This window comes from Oncorhynchus kisutch, unplaced genomic scaffold (genome assembly GCF_002021735.2).
Source record: "Oncorhynchus kisutch isolate 150728-3 unplaced genomic scaffold, Okis_V2 scaffold843, whole genome shotgun sequence".
Taxonomy (NCBI): Eukaryota; Metazoa; Chordata; class Actinopteri; order Salmoniformes; family Salmonidae; genus Oncorhynchus; species Oncorhynchus kisutch.
Genome location: NW_022262788.1, coordinates 107,761 through 127,396, shown reverse-complemented (window position 1 = coordinate 127,396; position 19,636 = coordinate 107,761). Strand labels below are relative to the sequence as shown.

Here is a 19,636-nt window from a genome sequence, read left to right as displayed (position 1 = left end):
CCTTATAGCATCACACATCATTATGACATCATAATAGCCATTGGTTCTTGAAGAATAGAACTTATAAATGCCTCAAATGTTTCAACTTTATTTCCCCCATCAGAAACCAAAACATAAGCTCGTATAACTCCACTGTTCGTAAACTAACACTGTATAGCCTCAATCTGGTTAAAACTATCATTTTGACATCATGGACGGCCAGTCCTTGTATTCATAGTGTAGTGAATTCAAGGGGGAGGCCCTGAGCTGAACTCAAACCTGGGTCCAGAGACTATCAAGCCAACACCTTATAACTGTTATGCCAAGATGTCTGAACTTCTTGACAAGGTGGCTACAATAACTTTCTCTATGAATTTGAGAGAGGGGTCCATTTCCCCATCAGCCCCCATCCGTTTACCAAACCAAGTCTCAGGGCTGACATTTAGTTGCTGTTTAAATCCTAGATTGCCCCATTAAAAAAGCCACAATCAAATCAACCAATCTGCAGTTGAAACAATAAAGCGTCATTCCGCCACTTCATAAACGTTTATGATGTAACAATGATGTGATGATGTAATTCCACATTCCACCACTGTTTAGGTAATAAGATGATGGATGGGGCTGGAGAAATGTAACTACTCTCAAATTCATAGACAGACCTATGGATGAAAGGACTGACCATCCATGATATCAACATTATAGGTTCAACCATGTTGAGGCTATACAGTGTTGATTTACATTTACATTGTTTCTAAACATTGGAGTAAAACAAGCTTATTTGGGGTTCTGATGGGGTACAACAGTTGAACTAAGCTCATGAGGCATGTGTTATAATCTTCAAGAATCAATGGATATAAATTAATAATTTAAAAGTCAAAATATGGATGTAGCAATTGCAGATTTCCCCTTTAACACCAAACATCAGTTCAACAACTGCAGAGTTTGTGCCTCTGTATATAAGACAGTACTTACTAGTGTTAATCAGGGAACCGTTTCTCAAAAGCATCTTAAATTCATCATTAGAATCATTGGATGCCTTAAGTTGCATTTGGGAAACCGGGCCCAGATATCCAGTTTCCTCCTCCTTTTTGGATGTGACAGTCATCTCCCCCTCCTCCCCTGCAGCCTCCTCTTTCTCTTCCTCCTCTTCTTTTACTGTAACATCCTCCTCCTCTTTCACTGAAACGTCATTCTCTTCTTTCACTGAAACGTCTTTCTCTTCTTCTTTCACGGTAACAGCCTCACCCTCTACTTGTTTTTGTATTGTAACAGCCTCCTCTTCCTCCTCCTCTTTCACGAGATCTTCTTTCTCCGTCCAGCAGACCTCCTCTTCTTTATCAGGAGGAGAGTAGCTCAGTGAACTCATGGTCGGAGATGTTAGCTAGCTAGGCTAATGCTAACTGAACCAGCCCGCTAGTTGACTAATAACAACAACACCGTAAATATGAAATTTAATCGGATAACTAACTAGACGATAGAAGTGAGTTTAAAACACAGTGGCTATACGAAAGCGTCTAAAGAGCTTTATTGGTTCGTCTATTTTGTCTAGCAAGCTACCGAGGTGTCTGACGAACTGTTGCTGAAGCGTTCCGTCCACTACATTATACGTCACACCAGCAGCATCGGCTTAAAGTCTCAGACCGTCATCTGCTGACTGGAGTGGGAAAAATAGTAACTTAGTTCTAGTCACGATCTGGTTACCTACTTACTATTAAGTACAAACAGTTGTGTTTTTGCGTTATTATATATTTATTATCTTCTAAACTACCCACAATGTACGATGTTGCAATGTCAAATTGATATACTATGTGCTATGCAGGTCTTATACTAGCTGGGTGGTTAACGTCAGTTAGCAACACATCATGCTCTTCACGGACTGTGTGGCCAAAGATTTTTATAACTAACCCAGATAGACCAGAACCTGTCGTTTCCAATGGGAGCAAATAAATCATAGTGGACAGAACAAGACAGGTGGGTAGAGCCAAGCAGGACCTAGCGAGATCCTATTGGCGCGTCTGAGCATATTTCATTAGGGAACGCCTACTCTGTGAAGTTTACCAGTGTGAAATAACTCAATACGTCCTCGCACTCCTTCTAAACAACGCCATTAAAAAAAACTTTTGCAAAAGGGTAAAGTCTACAAAACGTAGTCCACTCTGTTTGTTACATATTCTAGTTATGGAATCAGAAAACTGTATTGAGATCAAACGTTTGATCAATGAGAAAATCAGCAGAACCCATCCGGCTACTTCTTCTCCCATTGGGCTTCCTCTCATCACCATATGTGGTAGTGAGTGAAAAAGCCAACCGGATGTTTCACATTTATTCCTCAGGTGAAACATCTGCCTCATTGTTCTATCTGTAGTGGTTGTGTTATTAGGTGGTGGGCCGAAGCCGAAAAGAGTGAACTTAATGGGTCCCAGTCGAGGGAGGACCTGATTTTTTGTATATGACAGTAAAACATTGTTATGATGACTATAACATTTGTTGTCACCTTCAATTCTTGCACATTTTCTCATAAAAAGTACATTTCAACACTCTGTCTTCTCAAGCAAATTTGACCAACTCCCAACTCCTAAACTTGGAACCAATCAGACATACCCCCGGTGATATAGGCAGCCACTATGGTATTTATCACTATCTATGTGTATATATTTCTATGATCTATGTATGTGCTGTTTACCGTTACCTAGTTTCTATAGTTGCTCTCCTGTCTGTGTGTGTGTGTGTGTGTCTTTAATGCTCACAATCTATGTGTATGTCGTGTTTGATGTGTATTTCTCCCTTCTGGAAACTTTATCTATAGAGTTGACTGTCGATCGGACATTAGGTCTCACCCGTACAACTATAAGCTATTACCCAGGGGTCGTAAATCCCTAGTTAACCTCCTATCTCATGTTGTGTCCTAGGACTTCTAAAGTACACCAATATCTTGTATCTCAGTCCGCTATATTAGGCTTCCCTCTCCTCCTTTTTGGACTTTATTTCAGTACTGTCTGTTGAATCGGATCGATGGTTAATTCACCCTGAGTTTAATTGACCGTTCAAGTTATCTTGTACGCATAGAATTACCTTCCTATCTCACCAAGCCTCGTTTATATCCTCACTCTCTCTTCTCACACTCTATTTAGGAATTTATTTAGGTATGTCTGGATCTATGGCTGATCTACCCTGTGTTTAATTAGTCCTATGAGTTATCCTATTTATACAAGATCACCGTCCTATCTCCCAGCACCTATTTAATATCCCCTCTTAATATCCCCTCTGGCCACCAAGGCACCCAGATCTATTAAGACTTAATATCCCTTCTGGCCAACCAGATCTATTAAGACTTAATATCCTCTCTGGCCACCCAGATCTATTAAGACTTAATATCCCCCCTGGCCACCAAGGCACCCAGATCTATTAACACTTAATATCCCCTCTGGCCACCAAGGCACCCAGATCTATTAAGACTTAATATCCCCTCTTAATATCCCCTCTGGCCACCAAGATCTATTAAGACTTAATATCCCCCCTGGCCACCAAGATCTATTAAGACTTAATATCCCCCCTGGCCACCAATATCTATTAAGACTTAATATCCCCCCTGGCCACCAATATCTATTAAGCCTTAATATCCCCTCTTAATATCCCCTCTGGCCACCAAGGCACCCAGATCTATTAAGACTTAATATCCTCTTTGGCCACCAAGGCACCTGGATCTATTAAGACTTAATATCCCCCCTGGCCACCAAGGCACCCAGATCTATTAAGACTTAATATCCCCTCTGGCCACCAAGATCTATTAAGACTTAATATCCCCTCTGGCCACCAAGGCACCTGGATCTATTAAGACTTAATATCCCCTCTGGCCCCTGGATCCCTGGATCTATTAAGACTTAATATCCCCTCTGGCCACCCAGATCTATTAAGATTTAATATCCCCTCTTAATATCCCCTCTGGCCACCAATATCTATTAAGACGTAATATCCCCCCTGGCCACCAATATCTATTAAGCCTTAATATCCCCTCTTAATATCCCCTCTGGCCACCAAGGCACCTGGATCTATTAAGACTTAATATCCTCTCTGGCGACCAAGGCACCCAGATCTATTAAGACTTAATGTCCTCTCTGGCCACCAAGGCACCCAGATCTATTAAGACTTAATATCCTCTCTGGCCACCAAGGCACCTGGATCTATTAAGACTTAATATCCCCCCTGGCCACCAAGGCACCCAGATCTATTAAGACTTAATATCCCCTCTGGCCACCAAGATCTATTAAGACTTAATATCCCCTCTGGCCACCCAGATCTATTAAGATTTAATATCCCCTCTGGCCACCAAGATCTATTAAGACTTAATATCCCCTCTGGCCACCAAGGCACCCGGATCTATTAAGCTAATTTTATTTATGGTAGTGCACCTTACCTCAGGTCATTTCGGACCTGCCCAGTTATCGATATATGTATATTGGTCAAAACCCAGAGAATCTGTTTGGAATAGAGCATCTCCTATTATGGATCAATTCTAAACATTTTAGACCGTCAAATCAAAGATATCTTAATTAATTCCCCCCAAATTCGAGAATAAAGACTACTGACCTGGTCTCGCAGACTGGGAAAAGCAATGCCGGTTGGATCTAGTCACCGTTCCTGTCAACCTGGGGTGTATACCGGCCTGTTATAGAGCCCGAATTTCAGGGGACTTTGTTTTACCCATGCACGGTTCTCGGCTTGTTACCTTCAGATGACAGGAACAGATATTTAGATCCGTCTTCGAAGGACCAAATGTTAAATGAATTTAGTTATTATGTGTTCCTTAACCAATTCAATTAAAACACTGTCCGTTTCTAAGAATTTGTAAGGTTCTTATTTGCATGAAATGGACAGAGACCAGCCACCGAAATTAATCAATACCATTTCAAAATGTTCAACAAAAATGTACTGGATTGGTTGTTCTGCCTGCGGCTATGGAACCTTGACCTGTTCACCGGACGTGCTACCTGTCCCAGACCTGCTGTTTTCAACTCTCTAGAGACAGCAGGAGCGGTAGAGATACTCTGAATGTGGTGCTACAGGTCCCAGACCTGCTGTTTTCAACTCTCTAGAGACAGCAGGAGCGGTAGAGATACTCTGAATGTGGTGCTACAGGTCCCAGACCTGCTGTTTTCAACTCTCTAGAGACAGCAGGAGCGGTAGAGATACTCTTAATGATCGGCTATAGAAAAGCCAACTGACATTTACTCCTAAGGTGCTGACTTGTTGCACCCTCGACAACTACTGTGATTATTATTATTTGACCATGCTGGTCATTTATGAACATTTTAACATCTTGGCCATGTTCTGTTATAATCTCCACCCGGCACAGCCAGAAGAGGACTGGTCACCCCTCATAGCCTAGTTCCTCTCTAGGTTTCTTCCTAGGTTTTGGCCTTTCTAGGGAGTTTTTCCTAGCCACCGTGCTTCTACACCTGCATTGCTTGCCTGTTTGGGGTTTTTGGCTGGGTTTCTGTACAGCACTTTGAGATATCAGCTGATGTAAGAAGGGCTATATAAATACATTTGATTTGAAAAGTGATAAAATGTACATAGTATGCAGTATTTAGACATAGTGGAAGATATACTGAATATATACAGATTTTCATTTATTTATTTATTTTACATTTCATTTTTTTCAATTGAACCTTTATTTAATTGGGCAAGTCAGTTAAAAACACCTTCTTATTTACAATGAAGGTGGGAAACAGTGGGTTAACTGTCTACCGGGGAACAGTGGGTTAACTGTCTACCGGGGAACAGTGGGTTAACTGTCTACCGGGGAACAGTGGGTTAACTGTCTACCGGGGAACAGTGGGTTAACTGCCTACCGGGGAACAGTGGGTTAACTGCCTACCGGGGAACAGTGGGTTAACTGCCTACCGGGGAACAGTGGGTTAACTGCCTTGTTCAGAACGACAGATTTTTAACTTGTCAGCTCAGAGATTTGATCCAGAAACCTTTTGGTTACTGGCCCAACGCTCTAACCACTAGGCTACCTGCCACCTTATACTGAATTTATAGTTTATCATACTAAGATCAACCAAGATGTGTGTTGCTTTTGCACATATTTGTTCATTGGTTTAGCAAGAGTATGTTGATTGGTCGGTCACTGGGTTAATTTGTTTTGATTGGTCAGTCACTGGGTTAATTTGTTTTGATTGGCCAGTCATTGGGTTAATTTGTTTTGATTGGTCAGTCACTGGGTTAATTTGTTTTGATTGGTCAGTCATTGCGTTAATTTGTTTTGATTGGTCGGTCATTAGGTTAATTTGTTTTGATTGGTCAGTCATTGGGTTAATTTGTTTTGATTGGTCAGTCACTGGGTTAATTTGTTTTGATTGGTCAGTCACTGGGTTAATTTGTTTTGATTGGTCAGTCACTGGGTTAATTTGTTTTGATTGGTCAGTCACTGGGTTAATTTGTTTTAATTGGTCAGTCACTGGGTTAATTTGTTTTAATTGGTCAGTCACTGGGTTAATTTGTTTTGATTGGTCAGTCATTGGGTTAATTTGTTTTGATTGGTCGGTCACTGGGTTAATTTGTTTTGATTGGTCAGTCATTGGGTTAATTTGTTTTGTATGGTCAGTCATTGGGTTAATTTGTTTTGATTGGTCGGTCACTGGGTTCATTTGTTTTGATTGGTCAGTCATTGGGTTAATTTGTTTTGATTGGTCAGTCACTGGGTTAATTTGTTTTGATTGGTCAGTCACTGGGTTAATTTGTGTTGATTGGTCAGTCACTGGGTTAATTTGTGTTGATTGGTCAGTCACTGGGTTAATTTGTGTTGATTGGTCAGTCACTGGGTTAATTTGTTTTGATTGGTCAGTCACTGGGTTAATTTGTTTTGATTGGTCAGTCACTGGGTTAATTTGTTTTGATTGGTCAGTCACTGGGTTAATTTGTTTTGATTGGTCAGTCACTGGGTTAATTTGTTTTGATTGGTCAGTCACTGGGTTAATTTGTTTTGATTGGTCAGTCATTGGGTTAATTTGTTTTGATTGGTCGGTCACTGGGTTAATTTGTTTTGCAATATGTTCAAATCAGATCAAGCTTTATTTATACAGCACATTTCAGACACAATGCAACACAATGGATTCACAGGAATTTAATATATATTTTTTTTAAATAAAAAAATTACTGATATATTTAGTACACAACAATCATAAAGATAACAAACTAAAGAATAACAATAAAAAAACTGAAAGACTAATGATCATTCTAAGGAAATTACATTAAAATAGTAAGAATTGGATGTAATATCCAACACAAATATAAACTTGTTTTACTACATTGTTTTATAAACATTTATACAAACTGTAAGTTGGTTGCAAATGTTACATGAATTGAAAATGTTATGAAATATTCAATATCAAAACCAAATGTACACCCCTTTGTTAATGGGTATTAGCAACAATTCACTTCATGGTGAGGCATGGAATAATAAAACATGTATCTGTTGTCAGGCTGAATGTTTGAAATAGGAGGTGATTTGAGTCGTGCTTCTTCAGTAGTGGAATAAAGACAACTAGCAGAAGACAGTCATCTACATTTTTGGAGTGATGCATTTAAATGTAGGGGTCCCCAAAACGAAGAGAAATGAACACTTATTTGTCATCACTCATATCGATATCACTTGGAAATAAAGGTTGCACGTCCTGTTAAAACTAACAGCTCAAAAACCATACAGAATCTGTGAATAACGTGTACATCCCTGGTTAGAGGATAACTTGAAGAAAACAAACAGCTAGCTACATTTTGAAGTGTTACATTTTGATTCAAGTGGGCCACCAACGAGGTAAATGTAACGCAACACTTTATGTTTAACTCTTTCAATTCAGAACCTGGATTTTTCGACTACAATGTTAAGACATTCTACATTGTGACATCATTTCATTGATATCATGGAATAACTCCTTCATGTATTTTCTGATGTTTAATCAGAGATCTTTTATCAGAGTATCTCTTGTCACATTGTTCACAGCTATGAGATTTCTCACTAAGAGAGTTCTCACATGTGTGTGTTCGCTGGTGTCTTCTTAGTGAATCTGATCTGTGGAAACTCTTCCCGCAGTCAGAGCAATGGTAAGGCTTCTCTCCTGTATGCGTTCTCTGGTGTGATATCAGGTTCTTTGACTGAGTAAACCTCTTCCCACATTGATCACAGCTATAAGGTTTCTCTCCTGTGTGGATTCTCTGATGTATTTTGAGGTCTGATAAAGTGGTGCATCTCTTCCCACAGTCAGAGCAGCGGTGATATTTCTCTCCAGTGTGTATTCTCTGGTGTGATATCAGGTTGCACGACTGAGTAAAACTCTTCCCACATTGATCACAGCTATAAGGTTTCTCTCCTGTATGTATTCTCTGGTGCGCTTTTAAATGTCCTGACAAAAGAAACCTCTTCCCACAGTCAGAGCAGCTATAAGGTTTCTCTCCTGTATGGCTTCTCTGGTGTACTTTTAGGTTCTCTGCTCTTGAGAACCTCTTTCCGCAGTCAGAGCAGTGGTAAGGCTTCTCTCCTGTGTGTGTTCTCTGGTGTGATATCAGGTTGCTTGGCTTAGTAAAACTCTTCCCACATTCATCACAGCTAAAAGGTTTCTCTCCTGTGTGTGTTCTCTGGTGTAATTGTGATTTTTTCTCTGCCACATCAGCTTCATGATGTTGTTGAGGCTCCCCAGAGGATCCACAATAGTCACATCCTTCTCCTGTGTGAACAACAAAGTCAGACAGATGGTTTAAAGGCCCACAACAGCAGAAATCCACTGTTTATTTTAGCTAAAAGGTGATCCCCAGGATGTTATACAACAATTTACATCCTTAATGAATGTTTAAATGCTTTTACAAACGTATTTGACAATTATCTTAAAAAGACAGTCAAGTGAGCAACAACAGACTTATTTTGTATTATTGTTTCCACAGTAGTATAGTGGATGATTCCAGGCTATAAATACATTATTACAGTTGCTGAAACCAGAAGCAGTGTGTCAGATATCTTTTATTCCGGCTCCCAGATTGCAATTCCTATGGCTTCCACTAGATGTCAACGGTCTTTGTTCATTGTTTCAGGCTTGTTTCTTCAAAAACGAGCAAGAATTTTTTCGAGTCCCGGTACAATATCAGTCTGTCGTCACGCGATGAAGAGGACGCGTTTCACTGCTTTCTGTATGAAACATTATAGTTTATTTACATTTTAGGGTACCCGAGGATTAAATAGAAATGTAGTTGCGAAATATTATATTATTATAATATAAATAACAATGTTTAGCGGTAGCTTTTTGGATTCCTTTGTTTGCATGTTGAACGAGTGGATTACTGAAATCGATGGTGCCAACTAAACTGACTCCATGGGATATAAAGAAGGATTTTATCGAACAAAACAAACATTCATGTTGTAGCTGGGACCCTTGGGATTGCAAACAGAGGAGGATTTTCAAAAGTGATTTATTTAAATCGCTATTTGTGATTTTGCGACTGGCACCGTCCTCAGACAATCGCATGGTATGCTTCCGCTGTAAAGCCTATTGTAAATTGGACAACGCAGTTAGATTAACAAGAATTTAGGCTTTTAAATGATATAAGATACTTGTATGTTCATGAATGTTTAATATTACAATTATTTATTTGAATTGTGCGCCCTCCAATTTCACTGGATGTTGTCGACTGGTGTCCCACTAGCGGGACGCCTAGCCTTATCATTATGACATCATAATAGCCATTGATTCTTGAAGAATAGAACTTATAAATGCCTCAAATGATTCAACAGTATTTCCCCCATCAGAAACCAAAACATGAGCTTGTTAAACGCCATTGTTCATAAACAAACACTGTATAGCCTCAAAATCAGGTTAAAACGATAAGAAGTTGTTTGAGGATGTTATTAGGAAATGCATTGGAAAGCGGCCATCTTATGGGATCCTAACCAACTGTTCCCTTTGGCTTGTTTTCTTCTTCTTCCCTGATCATAACTTTGTAGATAAATATGTTCACGTCACCAAAAAATGTATTAAAAGACTATGTTTCAATGAAGGTCTACAGTAGCCACAACAGCACTCTGTTGGGTTGCACCAGTGGCCACAACAGCACTCTGTTGGGTTGCACCAGTAGCCACAACAGCACTCTGTTGGGTTGCACCAGTAGCCACAACAGCACTCTGTTGCGTTGCACCAGTAGCCACAACAGCACTCTGTTGGGTTGCACCAGTAGCCACAACAGCACTCTGTTGCGTTGCACCAGTGGCCACAACAGCACTCTGTTGCGTTGCACCAGTAGCCACAACAGCACTCTGTTGCGTTGCACCAGTAGCCACAACAGCACTCTGTTGCGTTGCACCAGTAGCCACAACAGCACTCTGTTGCGTTGCACCAGTGGCCACAACAGCACTCTGTTGCGTTGCACCAGTAGCCACAACAGCACTCTGTTGCGTTGCACCAGTAGCCACAACAGCACTCTGTTGGGTTGCACCAGTAGCCACAACAGCACTCTGTTGGGTTGCACCAGTAGCCACAACAGCACTCTGTTGGGTTGCACCAGTAGCCACAACAGCACTCTGTTGCGTTGCACCAGTAGCCACAACAGCACTCTGTTGCGTTGCACCAGTAGCCACAACAGCACTCTGTTGGGTTGCACCAGTGTTGGAAAAAAGTACCCAAATTGTCATACTTGAGTAAAAGTAAAGATACCTTAATAGAAAATGTAAAGTGAGGGTCACCCAGTAAAATTCTACTTGAGTAAAAGTCTAAAAGTATTTGGTTTAAAATATACTTAAGTATCAAAAGGAAGAATATAAATATTTTCGCATTGTTATATTAAGCAAACCAGATGGCAACATTTTCTTGTTTTTTAAAATTTATTTACGGAAAGCCAGGGGCACACTCCAACCTAATTTACAAACAAAGCATAAGTGTTTAGTGAGTCCGCCAGATCAGAGGCAGTAGAGATGACCGGGGATGTTCGGTTGTTAAGTGCGTGAATTTGACTATTTTCCTGTCCTGCTAAGCATTCAAAATTTGGGTGTAAAGGAAAATGTATGGAGTAAAAAGTACAACATTTTCTGAGGGGAATGTAGTGAAGTAAAAGTAGTCAAAAATATAAATAGTAAAGTACAGATACCCCAAAAATGACTTAAGTAGTACTTTAAAGTATTTATACTTAAATACTTTACACCACTGGGTAGCACCATGGTGTAGCCAGAGAACTGCTAGCTTCCGTCCTCCTCTTGGTACACTGGCTTCAATACAAAACCTGGAGGCTCATGGTTCTCACCCCCTTCCATAGACTTACACAGTAATTATGACAACTTCCGGAGATTGTCCTCCAACCTATCAGAGCTCTTACAGCATGAACTGACATGTTGTCCACGCAATCACGCATAACCTACAGCTAGCTAGCACTGCAGTGTATAACATGTGGTGAGGTAGACAATAGTTCAACAGTTTAAAACAAATGTATTTCTTAAATTAAGGAAAAGCAATAGTGTCATTTTTGTTTTGTTTGACTTACTTAGCGAGCTAATGCAGCTAGCTAGTTTAGCCTACTGAAACACCCTGCTCAAACAGAGGGATGCTATGTTAGCTAGCTGAGTATGACAGAGGGATGCTATGTTAGCAAGCTGACTATGACAGAGGGATGCTATGTTAGCTAGCTGGCTATAACAGAGGGATGCTATGTTAGCTAGCTGGCTATAACAGAGGGATGCTATGTTAACTAACTGGCTATAACAGAGGGATGCTATATTAGCTAGCTGGCTATGACAGAGGGATGTTATGTTAGCTAGCTGGCTATAACAGAGGGATGTTATGTTAGCTAGCTGGCTATAACAGAGGGATGCTATGTTAGCTAGCTGGCTATAACAGAGGGATGCTATGTTAGCTAGCTGGCTATAACAGAGGGATGCTATGTTAGCTACCTGGCTATAACAGAGGGATGCTATGTTAGCTAGTTGTCTATGACTATCCAACACAACATTGAACTCTTCCAAATCAATGGTAAGCTTTTAATTTTGCAAAGGAAAACCAACGTGGCATGCCGGTGTAACTGCTAAACTGCTTACTGACTGTACACTGTAAAGTTACTGCACGATTGTAGCAGGTTTACTAATGCGTTAGTCCTATTAGCTGTGTTGACTATGACGTTACTTTAGCTAATATGGTGACAACAATGTAGGCTGTGTGTAGCAGTTTCGATATGGTTTGGCTTGGAAAGGTTTTATATCCTGGTCACATACAGATGATGTGTTATGCATTGAAGTCCACAAACGAAAATGTGAGAGGAGAGCGCGTAGATGCGAGAAGGAAGAACTCAAATGTTTCTCTCAACCTGTGCACCCTACGTTGTTGTAAACATTAATTTGTGATGGGTAGCAACCTTTAGATGGGTACAGTGCAAATGTGGCGGCCGACAGAGATGGCCGCCTCGCTTCGCGTTCCTAGGAAACTATGCAGTTTTTTGTTTTTTTACGTGTTATTTCTTACATTAGTACCCCAGGTCATCTTAGGTTTCATTACATACAGTCGAGAAGAACTACTGAATATAAGATCAGCGTCAACTCACCATCAGTACGACCAAGAATATGTTTTTCGCGACGCGGATCCTGTGTTCTGCCTTACAAACAGTACAACGGAGCGGATCCTATGCAGCGACCCAAAAAAACGACTCCGAAAGAGAGGGAAACGAGGCGGTCTTCTGGTCAGACTCCGGAGACGGGCACACCGTGCACCACTCCCTAGCATTCTTCTTGCCAATGTCCAGTCTCTTGACAACAAGGTTGATGAAATCCGAGCAAGGGTAGCATTCCAGAGGGACATCAGAGACTGTAATGTTCTTTGCTTCACGGAAACGTGGCTCACCGGAGAGACGCTATCCGAAGTGGTGCAGCCAACGGGTTTCTCCACGCATCGCGCCGACAGAAACAAACATCTTTCTGGTAAGAAGAGGGGTGGGGGCGTATGCCTTATGGCCAACGTGACATGGTGTGATGAAAGAAACATACAGGAACTCAAATCCTTCTGTTCACCTGATTTAGAATTCCTCACAATCAAATGTAGACCGCATTATCTGCCAAGAGAATTCTCTTCGATTATAATCACAGCCGTATATATCCCCCCCCAAGCAGACACATCGATGGCTCTGAACGAACTTTATTTAACTCTCTGCAAACTGGAAACAATTTATCCGGAGGCTGCATTCATTGTAGCTGGGGATTTTAACAAGGCTAATCTGAAAACAAGACTCCCTAAATTTTATCAGCATATCGATTGCACAACCAGGGGTGGAAAGACCTTGGATCATTGTTACTCTAACTTCCGCGACGCATATAAGGCCCTGCCCCGCCCCCCTTTCGGAAAAGCTGACCACGACTCCATTTTGTTGATCCCTGCCTACAGACAGAAACTAAAACAAGAGGCTCCCACGCTGAGGTCTGTCCAACGCTGGTCCGACCAAGCTGACTCCACACTCCAAGACTGCTTCCATCACGTGGACTGGGAGATGTTTCGTATTGCGTCAGATAACAACATTGACGAATACGCTGATTCGGTGTGCGAGTTCATTAGAACGTGCGTTGAAGATGTCGTTCCCATAGCAACGATTAAAACATTCCCTAACCAGAAACCGTGGATTGATGGCAGCATTCGTGTGAAACTGAAAGCGCGAACCACTGCTTTTAATCAGGGCAAGGTGTCTGGTAATATGACCGAATACAAACAGTGCAGCTATTCCCTCCGCAAGGCTATCAAACAAGCTAAGCGCCAGTACAGAGACAAAGTAGAATCTCAATTCAACGGCTCAGACACAAGAGGCATGTGGCAGGGTCTACAGTCAATCACGGACTACAGGAAGAAATCCAGCCCAGTCACGGACCAGGATGTCTTGCTCCCAGGCAGACTAAATAACTTTTTTGCCCGCTTTGAGGACAATACTGTGCCACTGACACGGCCTGCAACGAAAACATGCGGTCTCTCCTTCACTGCAGCCGAGGTGAGTAAGACATTTAAACGTGTTAACCCTCGCAAGGCTGCAGGCCCAGACGGCATCCCCAGCCGCGCCCTCAGAGCATGCGCAGACCAGCTGGCCGGTGTGTTTACGGACATATTCAATCAATCCCTATACCAGTCTGCTGTTCCCACATGCTTCAAGAGGGCCACCATTGTTCCTGTTCCCAAGAAAGCTAAGGTAACTGAGCTAAACGACTACCGCCCCGTAGCACTCACATCCGTCATCATGAAGTGCTTTGAGAGACTAGTCAAGGACCATATCACCTCCACCCTACCTGACACCCTAGACCCACTCCAATTTGCTTACCGCCCAAATAGGTCCACAGACGATGCAATCTCAACCACACTGCACACTGCCCTAACCCATCTGGACAAGAGGAATACCTATGTGAGAATGCTGTTCATCGACTACAGCTCGGCATTCAACACCATAGTACCCTCCAAGCTCGTCATCAAGCTCGACACCCTGGGTCTCGACCCCGCCCTGTGCAACTGGGTACTGGACTTCCTGACGGGCCGCCCCCAGGTGGTGAGGGTAGGCAACAACATCTCCACCCTCTGATCCTCAACACTGGGGCCCCACAAGGGTGCGTTCTGAGCCATCTCCTGTACTCCCTGTTTACCCACGACTGCGTGGCCACGCACGCCTCCAACTCAATCATCAAGTTTGCGGACGACACAACAGTGGTAGGCTTGATTACCAACAACGACGAGACGGCCTACAGGGAGGAGGTGAGGGCCCTCGGAGTGTGGTGTCAGGAAAATAACCTCACACTCAACGTCAACAAAACTAAGGAGATGATTGTGGACTTCAGGAAACAGCAGAGGGAACACCCCCCTATCCACATCGATGGAACAGTAGTGGAGAGGGTAGCAAGTTTTAAGTTCCTTGGCATACACATCACAGACAAACTGAATTGGTCCACTCACACAGACAGCATCGTGAAGAAGGCGCAGCAGCGCCTCTTCAACCTCAGGAGGCTGAAGAAATTTGGCTTGTCACCAAAAGCACTCACAAACTTCTACAAATGCACAATCGAGAGCATCCTGGCGGGGTGTATCACCGCCTGGTATGGCAACTGCACCGCCCTCAACCGTAAGGCTATCCAGAGGGTAGTGAGGTCTGCACAACGCATCACCGGGGGCAAACTACCTGCCCTCCAGGACACCTACACCACCCGATGCTACAGGAAGGCCATAAAGATCATCAAGGACATCAACCACCCGAGCCACTGCCTGTTCACCCCGCTGTCATCCAGAAGGCGAGGTCAGTACAGGTGCATCAAAGCTGGGACCGAGAGACTGAAAAACAGCTTCTATCTCAAGGCCATCAGACTGTTAAACAGCCACCACTAACATTGAGTGGCTGCTGCCAACACACTGTCAATGACACTGACTCAACTCCAGCCACTTTAATAATGGGAATTGATGGGAAATTATGTAAATATATCACTAGCCACTTTAAACAATGCTACCTTATATAATGTTACTTACCCTACATTATTCATCTCATATGCATATGTATATACTGTACTCTATATCATCGACTGCATCCTTATGTAATACATGTATCACTAGCCACTTTAACTATGCCACTTTGTTTACATACTCATCTCATATGTTATACTGTACTCGATATCATCTACTGTATCTTGCCTATGCTGCTTTGTACCATCACTCATTCATATATCCGTATGTACATATTCCTTATCCCCTTACACTGTGTATAAGACAGTAGTTTTTTTGGAATTGTTAGTTAGATTACTTGTTCGTTATTACTGCATTGTCGGAACTAGAAGCACAAGCATTTCGCTACACTCGCATTAACATCTGCTAACCATGTGTATGTGACAAATAAAATTTGATTTGATTTATCATCTACTGGGTGAATGAAATATGACAAGTCATCCAATATGCTCTTGGTTTCACGCGCCAGTGAGATCCACATAGACAGTAATCTGGTCTATTTTCTATTTTCTATTTCCAAATGAATCAGAGGACGACTTATATATTTTTGCAGAGTGGTTATCTAAAAGGGAACCACCTAAATCTGCCACGTTGAGGAACGATTGTCATTCTCAATGTAAAAACAGACTTTGTTTACTTGCTGTTTGAGGTGAAGAAAATATATACTTTTTGATTGACAGGAGCACTACAAACAAAAGACAATTAAAATAAATTGTCAAAACTAATAAATGGAATGAAATAAACCAACATGTTTCTCACCAGTATAGCATAGGTTATAAGCTCTGTAAACATAGGTTATAAGCTCTGTAAACATAGGTTATAAGCTCTGTAAACATAGGTTATAAGCTCTGTAAACATACTGGTTATAAGCTCTGTAAACATACTGGTTATAAGCTCTGTAAACATACAGGTTATAAGCTCTGTAAACATACTGGTTATAAGCTCTGTAAACATACTGGTTATAAGCTCTGTAAACATACAGGTTATAAGCTCTGTAAACATACTGGTTATAAGCTCTGTAAACATACTGGTTATAAGCTCTGTAAACATACTGGTTATAAGCTCTGTAAACATACTGGTTATAAGCTCTGTAAACATACTGGTTATAAGCTCTGTAAACATACTGGTTATAAGCTCTGTAAACATACTGGTTATAAGCTCTGTAAACATACTGGTTATAAGCTCTGTAAACATACTGGTTATAAGCTCTGTAAACATACTGGTTATAAGCTCTGTAAACATACTGGTTATAAGCTCTGTAAACATACTGGTTATAAGCTCTGTAAACATACTGGTTATAAGCTCTGTAAACAACGTGTCCACTCTCACCATGGTAAGACTGTAATAATATTACATGAGGTGCATTAACAGAAGTTACCGTCACCAAACACACACTGTAGTTGACAAATGATGGTAATTAATGGTACATCTCTCCTGCTGGAGTACAACTACTAGTAGTATTAGTAGTATTAGTATTAGTAGTAGTACTTGTAGTAGTAGTATTAGTACTCATCTCTCCTACTGGAGTAGTAGTATTAGTAGTATAAGTATTAGTAGTAGTATTAGTAGTAGTAGTAGTACTAGTAGTACTTGTAGTAGTAGTATTCGTAGAACTAGTAGTATTAGTAGAACTAGTAGTATTAGTAGTAGTAGTAGTACTAGTAGTAGTCATCTCTCCTACTGGAGTAGTAGTTTTAGTAGTATAAGTATTAGTAGTAGTATTAGTAGTAGTAGTATTAGTTGTAGTAGTATCAGTAGTAGTAGTATTAGTAATAGTACTAGTAGTAGTCTATACAATGTTATCATCTCCATGGCTTCTTCTCTTGCGAGCTCTCATTGGCTCTTTCTGATCACCATTCTCAAAACGTGTCGTTCCACATCTCACCACTACAAAAGCATTGTAGATTAGGGCCGGAAAAATCAAACATGTTTTGCAATGATTGGGACATCTGGGTCTGTTCAAAGACATGATTGTCTCTCTGACCAGCTGGCATTAAATGAGTGTTGGTGACGGCCGCACACCCCGAGCAGGCAACGACATGGGGACTTTGTCCCGATCACAAAAACTTGTCTAACGCAGCTAAATCAGGGACAGAAATCGTGTCGTCTGTACCTGACATGTAGTATACACACCACTTCTTGTATTGTGCCACCCCCCACAGCCTCCACAATGGATTAGTCCACTGAGACAAGAGCGAATCAGACAAATGGATTAGTCCACTGAGACAGGAGCGAATCAGACAAATGGATTAGTCCACGGAGACAGGAGCAAATCAGACAAGTGGATTAGTCCACGGAGACAGGAGCAAATCAGACAAATGGATTAGTCCACGGAGACAGGAGCAAATCAGACAAATGGATTAGTCCACGGAGACAGGAGCGAATCAGACAAGTGTCTCTTGTGCCATAAAAAAGATCTATATTTGCGACTGCTCAACAAAAACATATTGGTCGACCAACAGCCTATCGATCAAACAATGGACCAGTCGACTAAATGGGGTCAGACATTATATCATTATGACATCATAATTGCCATTGATTCTTGAAGAATAGAACTTATAAATGCCTCAAATGATTCAACAGTATTCCCCCATGAGAAACCAAAACATAAGCTTGTTAAATGCCATTGTTCATAAACAAACACTGTATAGCCTCAAAATCTGGTTAAAATTATAATTTTGACCTTCTGGATGTCCAGTCCTTGTATACGTAGTGAATTCAGTGAATGTCAAGCCTTATAATCGTTATGCCAAGATGTCTGAACTTCTTCACGAGGTCGCTAGGTTTTGGGTTAAGGTTGCTACAAGCATTTCGCTACACTCGCATTAACATCTGCTAACCATGTGTATGTGACAAATAAAATTTTATTTACAATAACTTTCTCTATGAATGTGAGAGTGGTTACATTTCTCCAGCCCCCATCCCTCAGCTGTTTACCAAACCAAGTCTCAGGGCAGCCATTTTGTTACTGTTTAAATCCTAGGTTGCCCCTTCAAAAAACACATCAATCAACCAATATGCAGTTTAAACAATAACAAATCTGTCATTCCACCACTGTTTGGGTAATAAGATGATGGATGGGGCTGGAAAAATGTAACTACTCTCAAATTCATAGACAGATCTATGGATGCAAGGACTGACCATCCATGATATCAACATTATAGTTTTAACCATGTTGAGGCTATTCAGAGTTGATTTACATTGTTTCTAAACATTGGAGTAAAAAAGCTTATTTGGGGTTCTGATGGGGTACAACAGTTGAACTCAGCTCATGAGGCATGTGTTATATTCTTCAAGAATCAATGGCTATAAATGAATAATTTAAAAGTCCTAAAAATGGATGTAGCAATTGCCGATTTCCCCTTTAACACCAAACATCAGTTCAACAACTGCAGAGTTTGTGCCTCTGTATTTAAAACAGTACTTACTAGTGTTAATCAGGGAACGGTTTCTCAAAACCATCTTACAGCGAAGTTCATCATTAGATGCCTTAAGGTGCTTTGGAGAAACCGGGCCCAGATATCCAGTTTCTTCCTCTTCTTCCTCCTCCCTTTTCACTCCAAAAACTGCATCCTCTTCCTCTCTGAACGCGTCTTCCTCTTCTTTCACTGAAACGTCTTTCTCTTCTTTCACGGTAACAGCCTCATCCTCTACTTGTTTTTGTATTGTAACAGCCTCCTCTTCCACCTCCTCTTTGACGATAACTTCTTTCTCCGTCCAGCAGACTTCCTCTTCTTTAGCAGGAGGAGAGTAGCTTAGTAAACTCATGGTCGGGGATGTTAGCTAGCTAGGCTAATGCTAACTTAACCAAAACCGCTAGCTGACTAATAACTACAACAACGTAAATAAGAAATTAAGTCGGATAACTAACTAGACGACAGGAGTGGGATAAACCACATTGGCTAATATACACTAAAAAGCTTTATTGGTTCGGCTATTTTGTCTAGCAAGCTACCAAGGTGTCTCACTAACTGTTGCTGCTGTTGAAAGAAGCGTTCCGTCCACTAGATTATACGTCACACCAGCAGCATCGCCTTAAATTCCCAGACCGCCATCTGCTGACTGGAGTGGGTGACGCAGATGAGTAAAACGTAGAGTTTATATTTAATTAAAAGTTGCAAGTACAACTGAATGCTTTTATTTACTTTTATTTACAACTGAATGCTTTTATGCTTTTT

At 41.3% G+C, this 19,636-nt stretch overlaps 1 protein-coding gene across 1 annotated transcript; it reads right to left on the bottom strand.

Annotated features, from left to right (window-relative positions):
- Positions 1-7,033: 7,033 nt before the first annotated feature.
- Positions 7,034-19,471, bottom strand: LOC116362571 (zinc finger protein 239-like). The gene is made up of 2 exons (XM_031816635.1): positions 18,887-19,471; positions 7,034-8,705 (listed from the first exon to the last, which is right to left on the bottom strand). Exons 1-2 carry the CDS (start codon positions 19,224-19,226, stop codon positions 7,903-7,905), a joined length of 1,143 nt encoding a protein of 380 aa, XP_031672495.1. The 5' UTR covers positions 19,227-19,471; the 3' UTR covers positions 7,034-7,902.
- Positions 19,472-19,636: the final 165 nt, after the last annotated feature.